Below are 13437 nucleotides of genomic sequence, written 5' to 3'. Positions count from 1 at the left end.
GCCAACGTCTTATTTTGATTTGAAAATAACAAAGCGTGCAAAATTAGAATGTTTTATTTTAATTTTCCCAACTAGGGTGCGTATTTTGAACCCTCACCATCGCTCTAGCAAATCGACAACATTGGAGTATCCCTACTAATACCTGCAATAAAAATGTACCTGTGTATTACCTCTTGACGCTTGACGCTGACAAAGTTGCAGACATCAGCTAGTGAAGGAATAATGCAAATTTTAGTTCACGTAAAACATGCGTTTTAACTTTCTATCAGTGCCGAATTTGTCTCCCACAAGAGACTTTGTCCATGGTTTATACCCCTGTTACTCTCTAGTTACGGCCCTGCAGTTAGGTCATGAAGTTTATACCTATACCCTAACTGGAGCTATAATGCACATTTCTCGCTAAATGCAGCTCCGTGGTCTGACCAACAAACTGTTCCAATTAAGGCTATACAAGAAACGCTTTAGTTTTATAATTGAAAATGATACGTATTCTACTTTTCCGAGTTGTTTTTCTTTGCAAGAGTGTGATTAATAATACTTAATTTACTATCGGGTATTTGTCTAAAATTGTGTTCTAGTTGTACAAGAGATATCTGAACAGTAGGTACTGATTAACTACGTCAATTAGAATCAGTAATAAGAGCTCAAAAACTGTTAATACCAGTAGCTGGATTCTAACCTAATATTGCATGCCCGAGTAGGTAATTATCAAAATAGATATTTTTTCCATTACTTGGGCATACAGTCAGAAAACTAAAATAAGAGCTATAATAAACACAATACAGTTTAATTTTAATTATTATATTTTACTGAGAATTATTCCGGAGTTTTTGTCATTAAACCCATAACCAATACTGAAGAATTCAATATTGACTCTTTGGACTTTTTATCTTTCTAAGTCCGAGGGTTTGGGCTGGACGTTGATAAGTCATTCAGTGGTAAATTAAAACTATCTGACTATTCATAAGCACTTGAAAAAATTTACATGAATAAAAAACATATTCTATTCTAGTGGATCAGAAATTTCTTTCTCAAAGTAGGTTTCTCAAAGTCAAAATAGTGGTTTTAATTGATAGCAACGAGCAAGAAACTTGGTAAGCAACCAGAGCGTGAAGCTTTGGTTCAAAGTCTCGAGTCTCGACGCGGTTAGTTCCGAGTTTCGGCAGTGGGGTCATGACGTAAGACCTTTATTTTTAACCGACTTCAAAAAAAGGAGGAGGTTCTCAATTCGTCGGAATCTTTTATAGCTAATTGTATGATGAGAGTTGCTCGCTAACTATCGTTATAGAAACCAAGACGTGCCAAGTAAAATACACTCTGGTTACATTGCCGGTACCTGTATATGTTGCATCGATACAATAGGTAGTTATTTTTATAATCCTAAGAAAATACCAAACACAAAAGTTCCTTCCATTCCAGCATATCTTCACTAGACGGAAAGGTAGCTTCCAAAAAAATGAAAAATTATTATTTTCCCATAAGTTTTGCCATAGAGTCGGTAATAGACGATCGCACAATCGCGTTGGTATAGAAATTAACAAAAAAGTACCTACTTCTTTAAAAATCTTTACTTAAATTTTCAGTTTGATGTAATTTTTAGGGTTCCGTACCTCAAAAGGAAAACAGGAACCCTTATAGGATCACTTTGTTGTCTGTCAGTCTGTCTGTCTGTCTGTCCGTCTATCCGTCTGTCCGTCTGTCCGCCGTGTCTGTCAAGAAACATAGGGTACTTCCCGTTGACCTAGAATCATGAAATTTGGCAGGTAGGTAGGTCTAGGTAAGGGGGAAAATCCGAAAAAGTGTTCATGAACAAATAATTAGTGCGTGATTCTGACTTGCACTTGGCCTGATTTTCACATTTTGTTATTATTTATTTCAATCAAGGTAACCTAAGTTTTAAGTTCGGTTGAAACATTTCAATGTCGAAATTTAGTTGAAATACTGACATTACTTGATTGCCAGAGTCAAGAAACGAGAAACTTGGTAAGCAACCAGAGCGTAATGCCTTAATTTGACTTCAAGTTTTGACGTTGGTCAGCTTTGAGCTCTTGGAATTGAATCTAGACTTCTATTCCCTTACTAATTGAACAAAATGTTTTCTCACTGAACTATTGCTGTTAGCTGAGGTAAGTGCGGTTAGAGGCCATCGAACAACACTAAATTCAACTGAACTTAGCTAAGTGCAGATGTCTGACTGAGAGTTGTACACCCAGTACTGTAGTACAAAATTCTAAAAAAATCTTCTTCTTATTTTGCTTTGTGGCTTTCAGTGGCTAAAAAATCTTAAGAACTAATAGCAAGACGCCATCGTGCACCTTGTTATAGGAAAAAGATTGCCTTTTCAGTAGAATCTGCGTTCTAAGCCCATGGTAGACTTAACTTAAATAGACAGACTTGGCGTTTTATTAAACGAGCCTGTTAGGGTGAATTTATGTACCAGCCCCGGGTACCTACCGAAAGGAACTCAACTTGTGTATAGCGTAGCCACAGGACGTAGCAAACATCATAGGCCTCCTTGAAAAAAATGTTTTGGACTGTGTTCGTGTTCGTTATAGGGTTCCGTACCTTAGACGGAAATAAGGGACCCTTAAGGATCACTTTGTTGTCTGTCTGTCTGTGTCTGTCAAGAAAAGCTTTAGGGTACATTCCGTTGACCTAGAGTCATCTTTAACAGGTAGATAGCTCTAGCACAAGTAAAGGAAAAAATCCGAAACCCGTGAATTTGTGGTTACATCCTAAAAAAATGTGTTTACGAAAAAATAATTAGTTTACTAAATCACATGGCGATGTCTGTCATTAACTTGCAGTGTTTTACGTAAAAGTTTTAGATATTTATATCTTGTACAATGTACGGAATCCTTCATGTGCGAGTCAGACGCGCACTTGACCGGTTTCTATAAATTACTCGGGAACTCTATTTCCAGATATCCTTAAATAACTCTATTTCCAGATATCATTAGATAAGTGAAACACTAAACTGGCTAAATTCGGGACATCAACAGCAATATCGATGTCTATTATTGAGGTTGGGAGTTAGCGAATTTATGCAAATACACATTTCTGTACAATTTGTACTCGCGCACGTTTGTCATGATAATGTGGTAAACTTGTATTTCAATTTGCAATTTATGCCACGCACGCCAAAAGTGAGAGTGCCTTCACACATGTACGGAAAGGTAAGACCGTTACGTCAAATTTTACAAGTAATAGCCTACTAGAGTACATAAAAATTATTCAGGAAGACGCAGGGCGCTACACAACGCGTTGTGCATCGCGTGACGCGGCGCGTCTTTCTGTTATTCCGTTCATAGAGAAGTGGATGGTGACGCAGCGATACCTGTGGCGGTGCATCAGCGGCACATAAACAACTCCGCATCGTAATCTGCAGTAGACGCAGCGTCAGCTGCGTGCACTACCGCGAGCAAATCTATATATTAAACCAAACAAGTGGTAACAAAACACTTTTGCATGAACGCTCTCATATTATTACATCAGCATAACTTTAATTTTGCAGCGCAACACTGTGCATAATACTCCACGCAACGGCCATGTGTGAAAACACCCTCACAAAACATTTCACGACACAATATGAGAAACTTTTCAAAGACGACAGAACAACACAAGTTCTATTTGCTTACTGAATAAAAGAAAACGTTTTACGAAAACCGTGTAGTGAAATAAGCTTAGCCTATTCATTTGTGAATTTTATTATTGAAAAGGGTTAGCAAATTTCAATATATAAAATACAATCCACAGAATACCTACCTACCTATAATTTAATGTATGACTGCATTTTCACTGTTATCGCACAGATTATAGCTTACTGTATCGTGGCATCCTTTTATGCAAGAGTAAATTAGGTAGCTATCTTCTCCATTGCTTTATATCATGAATTATTATTATTGTAGGTAGTCTTTCGCAAGCCACATAAAAAGTTTATTAGGTAAGCTTAGTAGGTAAAAATCATACATAACCCGATTTCCTACGTTCGCAAAAAATACGATATCAGAACTACTACAACTACAGAACTAAGACTAACTTTAGAACTTCAGCCCGATGTTTTACCGTCAAAAGATGCTTGTATAAGGAAAACGAAAAACGCGTCTTACCACGAGCATATTTTCAGAAAACGTCACTTAAACATTGAAATGAGTTACCACTAAAAGGAAAATAATATTTTCCTCAGCTGAAACGCATTTTGATTAATAATCTTGGCGAGGGAAGACAGCCGTATTTTTCTCACCAAAAGTTACAAATCATTCGTCTATATTAACGTGGACTTGGCAAAGAAAAATAGTTTGTGTCGCGCCGAGTGTCTGATAAATAAATTGTATGAGAAAATCGTTCGAAAAGGATACCTAGTTAAATCTAACCTTCACTTATGTTATGAACCAAATGTAGTTCACAAAACGTGATCTTGGTAAGTAAGTGGTTCACGAAAGATGTCACCACTACTAACTCATAATAAATCTTATTATAAATAAATGCAAAAGTGGTATAGTTTATTGGTTTGTCCTTCAATCACTTTGCAACGGATCTACGTGTCTTTTTTGCATGGGCCTACTTATTATCTTGAACCAAAATGAAGTTGCGAGCACTAGCTGCTATTATAAATGCGAAAGTACGTTTGTTTGTTGGTTTGTTGGATAGTCCTGCAATCCCGCCACAGAGCAACGGATCGACGATTTGGATCTCTAATCTCTATAGATTAAGACCAAGAGTGTCACAGCTTACTTTTTATCCAGGAAAATAAAAGATTTATTTTAAACAAAAATCGGCCAAGTGTGAGTTGGACTCGTGCATGAAGGGCTCCGTACCATTATCTACAAAAACAGCAAACAAATCACGTTTGTTGTATGGGAGCCCCCTTAAATATTTATTTTATTCTGTATACCTATTTGTTGTTATAACGGCAACAGAAATACATCATCTGTGAAAATTTCAACTGTCTAAATATCACGGTTCATGAGATACAGCCGGGTGACAGACAGACAGACAGACGGATGGACAGCGGAGTCTTAGTTATAGGGTCTCGTTATACCCTTTGGGTGCAGAACTCTAAAAAAACCTAAAACCACGCGTACAAAAGCAATAAGTAATAGGTATAATACTTGTGCAGCCACTATTATGATTTATGATAAATGCGGTGCATAGAGAGGTTAACCTGTGAAGCTATCATAGTTTCGGCTAAAAATTCAGAACGTGCCAGACCAAAGACGTTAGAAGAAAAAGTTTGCCTTTTTATGATAGCTAGAATAAAAAGCTCTCGTTAAGCCCTATTCGGAATTTGAATCGAGCTTTAAGCGCACTCCGAAACCCAGCTAGATACGAGTTATATGCGGTTTTAAATGCGCTTTAGCTAACTGATGCAGGAAAATTTATCTGAACTGCTCTCTCAATTTGGTGAAGTTCAGCTGATCGGATAAATTCTCACTTTGAGCTTCGTTTTGAACAAATCGAACGTTTACTAACAAAATATTATATTTTCATTATACATTTATGATCAAATGGCTTTACTCACGTATTTCGTCAACGTTAGCCCGACTAGTTTCAAACCCATCCGGGGTCCTTTTTTACAGGGACTCAGTACGTGCACGCGGTTGAAAAAAAACAACACGGTTCAAAGCGGTGGCGGTTGTGAAAAAGGACATCCACAATATTTTCAAGCACATCCACATAATGTTCAACATTATTCTGAAGGTGCATTCCCTCGCAAATAATAATAAGAAAGGAAAGCTGTGTTCAGAAATACGCGATACTCTACATAGGATATCTTGCAGGATCAAAAGGAGTTTGATTTATTGTGGGCAAAAAGTCGAACCGCGCTCTTTTCATTATTTACCTACAGCAAAGAAAAGATGTCTGCGCCCCAGACGGCAGCGAGTGCGTCCTGCGGAGCGGCCAGCGTGTAGAACAAACTTTTAATATTTACAAGAAGTTGGAAGGAAGACGCGCGGACGCTTTCTAATCGAGAGTGGGCCAGAGAGTATGGCATCGCACCCGCTGGCCGCCTCGCAGGACGCACCCGCTTCTAATGAAAAGAAAACCTTCTTTGTATTACAAATCATCCAGGCATTCAATGGGCAGGGTTCATCCGTTCAGGTTTTAATTTAAGAAATCATCCTCCATTTTTCAATCGATTAACAAAGTCGGTATTCAATTCCAGAGTAAATACGACTTCATATAACAGAATGGTCGGGTTGGACCTTTTGAAGCAATAATGAATTCAATTTTTCCCGATCTCATCGGGCTTTGCATTGCTATCCAATAGGTAAATATTTTTGCATAACTTATGAAACGATGGCTTTTCGACTTTTTACTGGGCAAATAACAAAGTTTATTGGCTTGCTGTTCGAAAATAAATTTTTATTTTATTAAAATGATAACTTTCGTGCTGCTCAAAAACTATAAATAAAAGCAGGAAAATAGGTATAATCCATAAGTGTTAATATTATTTAAAACGGTGTACTAACCACTATAACACCACTAGCGGTAGTGATTAATAGCGTCGGCCTCCTCTTCAAGGGGTCGGGGATACGATTTCAGTTACGAACCTTTAATTTTTCGAACCTATTAAATATCACTTGTTTTAACGGTAAAGAAAAATATCGTGAAGATCTGAGAGTTTTCTATAATGCTCTCAAATGTGTGTGAAGTCTACCAATCCGAACTTTTTTAAATTGAAATACAAGAAATATGGATAAACCCCTCTCATTCTGAGGCGAGTCCCGTACTCAGTAGTGTACCGACGATGGTTTGATAATGGTTGCTGACTAATATAATAAATTTGAAAGTGTATCGGTTTGTCCGTCTGTTTGTCTGTTACTTCTTCACGGCTCACACAAAGATACATAGACAGCTTGCATAGAGACGGACGTTAAGCTACGTACTTTTTATCCCGGATAATCAAAATATTCACATATTTTAAAGACATAAATCCGCCAGGTCTAGGTCGCGAGCATCATCATCATCATCAAATATATCATTTTAGTAAATTTATTGATTTTGCTTAGTTACAAATACGTAAATGCCATGGATTCTGGTTCGATTCGTTGTTTCGATAGTTTAGAAAACGAATCTATACATATAACTACACTTAAGGCATGAGGAGATCTTCGTAATTAACCAACTTAACTCAACAAATAACCTCAGCAGAAAACGATATCACAAAGCTTGGCCTCGTACTAAACTGCTTGAAATTTAAAGCAAGTTTTAAGTCTTCTTGGTACAAGTTTGTTCATTAGCCGTGGTAAATAAGTCGCAAAGTTTCCCAAATTATGAAACCGGGTCGCTAAAGTCATACGGACATTTTTAAAATAGGTAAGTAAACATTGTACCAACTTATGTATGCAGTCACAAGCAGGTGATTTGATTGGTGTTTATTTACATTAGAATTAAGGCTCTAACGGCTCTAATTATTAGCTGTAACCATCTACAAAGATTATTTAAATATCGAACTGCACTGCCCCAAAAGGGTCATTCGTTACATTTCGGTATACAATGAATATAATTTTATACAACGTTAAAAATTATGGCAAAACTATAGGTACCTTAATAGAAGCGCGTATCCATTCTCCAATCAACCCATGCAACACAATTATACTTACAACTTAAAAAATAAAATGACCTAAATTTATAATAAGGAACTTATAGTAATTATGAGACCTAATACAAACTGTTTTGGCAAGGCAAAGTGCGCTAATTTTTTTTAAAGATTAATTAATAAAATAAGTGAAACCTCCAATCATTAGAAGAACTTGGGTACTATACATTCACTGACCAATTTGGGTTTAAAACGTACGATAATAACCGTAGGTAATACCTACGTTTAATAGCAATACCCCTCCACACCTCTATAACTTCAGATTGTTTCCAAGGTTTGCTTAACACTGTTATCTCCAAGAAACAGCCTTAGCGTTTATGTTCTTAGGTATTCATGCTCAAGGGAAAATTTAACAGATAAGTGATTTAACATTGACTTAATTGCTATTAATTCAACTCTTATATTCAAAGTCAAAGGGGTTGGATAAAATATAATCCTAATATAATATTATAAATGTGAAAGTGTGGATGTTTGGATGTTTGTTACGCAATCACGCAAAAACTACTGGACAGATTTGGCTCAGATAGATTATACCCTGGATTAACACAAAACTTTTTATCCCGGAAAATCAAAGAGTTCCCGCGGGATTTTGAAAAACGTAAATCCACGCGGATGAAGTTGCGGCCATCAGCTAGTATTTAATAAGTTAACATTGAAATCATATAAAAATAGATTTGTCCGCGTTTCGGTTTTTAAATATTCCGTGGAAATTCTTTGATTTTCCAGACTAAAAAGTAGTCTAATCCGCCTCCAGGATGCAAGCTATCTTACCTTTCTTCAAAAGTTTAATTTGGGTAAACGAATGGATAGACAGACAGACACGTTTTCGCATTTATAATATTAGTATGGATATTCTCAAGATATAAGAATAGAAACATTTGAAAAACAAATTTCTCAAATCGAACCCTGGATTTCCCTTTTCTGAGACCACAGTGCTTACCACGACGCCAAGGAGATCATCTACATTTGTTTGAAAATAATTGTTTTATTTTTTGTTATAAAGTAAAGAGCTAGTATCAATATTTCCGCGATATTGTTTGCTGTTATTATACAAACCAGTTTCGAAATTCAATTTCTAGCGCAATTCATTTTATATTGCCCGCTGCTCAATAAACTATAATGTACACTGCTTCCTTATGTTTGCGAAAGGTGTAAAAAAATGTTTGCTGTCATAGAAATATATTTCTGTTTGCATTATTGCAATCTATATCTTCGAGGTTTATCTTGATAGGTAGGTACTGCAAACATCTTTAGAACAAAACATTTTTTAGCAGTCTACGTCACGTCCAATAAAACAAAAACGAATAAATCTTCACTCATCTCTTGATAGCTGCTCTATAAATTTTAATATAGGGTTTTTACTCAATGTTAGTCAATCTGCACCAAACGCGCTCATCTGTCTTTCTCATCCAACCACTCCTAAAGGAGGAAGTCACTTTAGTTCACCTACAATTTTTCTCGTTCCGAACTTTATCTCCGAGGAATACCAACATGGCTCGCTCCATAGTTCTCTCAGCTACTTTTAATCTGTAGACGAGGTCAACTGTCAGAATCCATGTTTCCGCTCCATACATCGTTACAGCCCGTATATTCAGTGTGCTCTGTGGCTACAGGAAGACTAAGTCCCGCGGGAAATTATTATCTTGACGTCATGCTGTTGGTGCTGCAAGCCTAATCGCTTGGCTTAGTTAGGCAGAACGACACACATATTTACATAGATATTGTAGTTAATTCTGTTGCGCAATGCCCACAATCTCTAAATCTCTAACTAAACTTAATAGGTAATGCTAGGTCTAAATATATTGCTATCCCTTTCATAATGATCCCTGTGGAAAAGGTAGCATTTCGTCAGTGAAATTATAACAGTGCGTAAGTCAAAAAAGTCTACATTACAGGAGAGTAATAAAACTGTATAAAATATTTGTTATATCTTGAAAAACGATGTAATATGAATTTATTGAAACTGAGCGTGAACTATCTTTATTGCATGGCATTAAAATGTTAAAACTCGCCAAAAATGATTTACGCACTGTTAAGTTCTAACAGTGCGTAAGTCATTTCTGATGATTTGATTAAAAGACTTGCCAATTTAGTTACGTCAGAGATTGTGTACCTACATGCTCAAGTGGTGGAGGTGGTGAGATAACAAACCCTTAGGTATAAGGTCGCAGATACACCTGTAAGTTTTACTTATGTAAGTAGCCTGCTTTAATGGTGAAGGAAAACATCGTGAGGAAACCTGCATGCCTGAGAGTTTTACCATAATGTTCTTAAAGGTGTAGTGAAGTCTTGCAATCCGCACTTGGCCAGCGTGTTAGACTATGGCCAAAACCATTCTCACTCTGAGAGGAGACCCGTGCTCTGTAGTGAGCCGGCGATGGGTTGATCATGATGATGAAGTAGCTGGATTAACTTACGACAAATCTAATGTAAACAATGTTACGAGACATTTACCTTAATGTTGTGAATATGTTGTTAATTAATTAATTACATAAGCAACTAACTAACTTACAGGTGTAATTGCAGCCTAAAGTGTAATGTGTGGTACAACTTACAAAAATATAAACGTATATTTTCTTTCTTTCTTTACGTGATTTAATTTTTAACTGAAATTAGTTTATCAAAAGAGCCATTGGTTAAATAACCTTCAATTAGGGTGAACAGAATCATTTTTACATTTGAAAACTTGTAAGACTTTTTCTGCTGGAAAAGGTTTATGACTGTCATGTTTCAGCCCCATGGCGTGCAGAGTAGCGTGAGCGACTTGTACTGGAAGCGTGCAGAGGGGTGTTATCAGGACCACCTGGAAAATAGAACAAAAGTATAATAAGCCTACTCATCCATACTAATATTATAAATGGGAAAAAAATTATTGTCTGTCTGTCTGTCTATCTGCTAGCCTTTCACAGCCCATCCGTTCAACCGATTTTGACGAAATTTGGTACAGAGATAGCTTAGATCCCGGGGAAGGAGATAGGCTACTATTTATCCCGGAAAATCAAAGAGTTCCCACGGGATTTTTAAAAACCTAAATCCACGCGGACGAAGTCGCGGGCATCAGCTAGTACGATATAAAAATTATTTTTCGTAGGTAGGGTAAGGTAGGTTCTACTCTGTCTTAAGTCTAAGCTAAGTCAGAGTGCGCTGTATAGATCTCACCCATTCGGTCACTTTAGTTCACCTACATCACAAGAAATCATACCCGCCGTCTATAAAGTGGGGATACAGGTAAGCAGCAATACTCTAACACATCGGAGTATGTGAAGAAGAGATAGCTGACATTCGCTTTTCTAGCCAAGTCAACTGGGTTATATTCTACGAACTGCAAACAAGATCGTGTCTCGATGTTTCTAATGCCTCTATGAGCTACGTTTACCAGACGATTAGGATCTGGAAATAAGAGAAAATGGGTTTGAAAAAACCGGTCAAGTGCGAGTCAGACTCGCACACGAAGGGTCCTGTAGGTACCATCGGACAAGATATAGCACTTTGACGTACTTTTTAATATTTTTAGGGTTCCGTACCTCAAAAGGAAAAACGGAACCCTTATAGGATCACTTTGTTGTCTGTCGGTCTGTCAAGAAACCTACAGGGTACTTCCCGTTGGCCTAGATTTAGAATCATGAAATTTGGCAGGTAGGTAGGTCTTATAGCTGGCATTCGGAGAAAAATCTGAAAACCGTGAATTTGTGGTTACATCACACAAAAAAAATTAAGTTGTGGTCATGAACAAATAATTAGTATTTTCAATTTTCTAAGTAAGATAACTATATCACATGGGGTATCATATGAAAGGTCTTCACCTTGTGCATTCTAAAATAGATTTTTATTTATTTTTGTCTATCATAGTTTTTGAATTATCTTGCAAAATGTCGAAAAAATACGACTGTAGTACGGAACCCTCATTGCGCGAGCCTGACTCGCACTTGGCCGGCTTTTTGTTTGCATGGCGGCCGTTTAAAAATGAATTATTTGTTGATATGCCACAAGACCTGAATAAATTCCAAAATTACCGTACCCTTTATACTTTAACGTAAGATTTTTTACACCTTTATTAGATACCTATTATCTCCGAAAGCCACCATGATCCAAACTTCATAGTAGCTGATCGTTCCTCCCTGATTTGGGGACAATAGGCAGAGAAACTTTCAGGGCATTTATAAGGTCACAGAACAAACCATGGCACAAAGGAGGTAGTCAAAAGATTTGAAACTTTTCAATACTTACTTAGTAGATAGAAGTTATAAGCAAATGGTATTATGCCGTTGTCCCATTCACATGGCCAGTTTTCAGGTAAATCTCTTTCTATTCCTAAAATAATCAATCTAATTATATAAAAGGAAAAGCTGACTGACAGACTAATTGATGGGGCTGAAAAGGTGCTTAATATGACGTAGACATTCGCTAAGAAAGATTTTTTGAAAATTCAAAATGTGAATTTTAAATGTTTAAAATTTGTGTAGCCCATGCGGACGAAGTCTTTTGAAAATTCTACTCCTAAGGGGGTAAAATAGGGGTTTAAAATTTGTGTAGCGCATGCGGACGAAGTCGCAGGCATAAGTTAATATTATAATCAACTGTTCACCCATAGGTCTAAAGAGATTGTCGTTTCGGGTATGGGGCCGGAATCGCCATTCGCCATCACCAGCACTTTGTAATGTTGATCGGAATTTATTATTTAGTAGTGATAAATATACCATGAAATACACTGACCAGTGTTATTACAAGAATCCATAACCACTGCACCAGTACACTGAGAAAAGACGAATATTATAATCAATCGTAAAATATGAAACAATGAATGCATGTTTGAAACTCTTTCTTATTTTGCATTATAAACGTAACTCATATTTCATAGTTTGATAAAAGAAAGTTTATTTATTTATTCACTTGGTACTTAATACCAATTTTACTACCTCTAGTGCTCTAGTAGGTACATATTTAACGGTGAAGGAAAGTATGGTCAGGAAACCTGCATGCCTGAAAGTTCACCTTAATGTTCACGAACTTGTGTGAAGTCTGCTAATCAGCACTTGGTCAGCGTGGCAGACTATGTCCTAAGCCCTTCTCATGCTGACCTGAGACCTGTGCTCATTGGTAGTTAGTTATTAATTTATTAAACCACATTAGTAATATATTTCTAAATTAGTCCATCCAATAATATAATTAACTAGCTTATGCTCGCGACTTCGTCCACGTGGACTACACAAATTTCAAACCCCTATTACACCCCCTTAGGGGTTGAATTTTGAAAAATCCTTTCTTATTGGATGCCTACATCATAATAGCTACCTGCACGCCAAATTTCAGCCCGATACGTCCAGTAGTTTGAGCTGTGCGTTGAAAGATCAGTCAGTCACCTTTTCCTATTATACCTATACTAGCTTATGCTCGCGACTTCGTCTGCGTGGACTACACAAATTTCAAACCCCTGTTTCACCCCCTTAGGGGTTGAATTTTCAAAAATCCTTTCTTAGCGGATGCCTACGTCATAATAGCTATCTGCTTACCAAATTTCAGCCCAATCCGTCCAGTAGTTCGAGCTGTGCGTTGATAGATCAGTCAGTCAGTCAGTCAGTCAGTCACCTTTTTCTCTTATATATTCAGATTTAGATATTAATTGATCTAAATTGAATAATTTCTACTCATTCCCGAGTTCTGAATTTTTATTTTTCATTCAAAATTGTAAAATTTAAGTTTCACGGCACATAGGTAGTAGTCGAAGATGCGACGAAATTTTTAAAATCTTGTCTTACAACTTTTAACAGGAAAGTTTGCCTTTAAATTCGTTTAAAGTGGGCCACATGGTTCTAACTAAAGTTTATAAAGAAGTG

The 13437-nt window shown here is 36.8% G+C and overlaps 1 protein-coding gene across 1 annotated transcript; it reads right to left on the bottom strand.

Annotated features, from left to right (window-relative positions):
• Nucleotides 1-10250: 10250 nt before the first annotated feature.
• Nucleotides 10251-12377, bottom strand: LOC117989928 (uncharacterized). The gene is made up of 4 exons (XM_034977328.2): nt 12317-12377; nt 11831-11914; nt 10806-10993; nt 10251-10406 (listed from the first exon to the last, which is right to left on the bottom strand). Exons 1-4 carry the CDS (start codon nt 12336-12338, stop codon nt 10251-10253), a joined length of 450 nt encoding a protein of 149 aa, XP_034833219.2. The 5' UTR covers nt 12339-12377.
• Nucleotides 12378-13437: the final 1060 nt, after the last annotated feature.

This window comes from Maniola hyperantus, chromosome 17 (genome assembly GCF_902806685.2).
Source record: "Maniola hyperantus chromosome 17, iAphHyp1.2, whole genome shotgun sequence".
Classification (NCBI taxonomy): Eukaryota; Metazoa; Arthropoda; class Insecta; order Lepidoptera; family Nymphalidae; genus Maniola; species Maniola hyperantus.
Note: the sequence above shows the minus strand (reverse complement) of the source record. Positions and strands in the feature narration are given on the sequence as shown.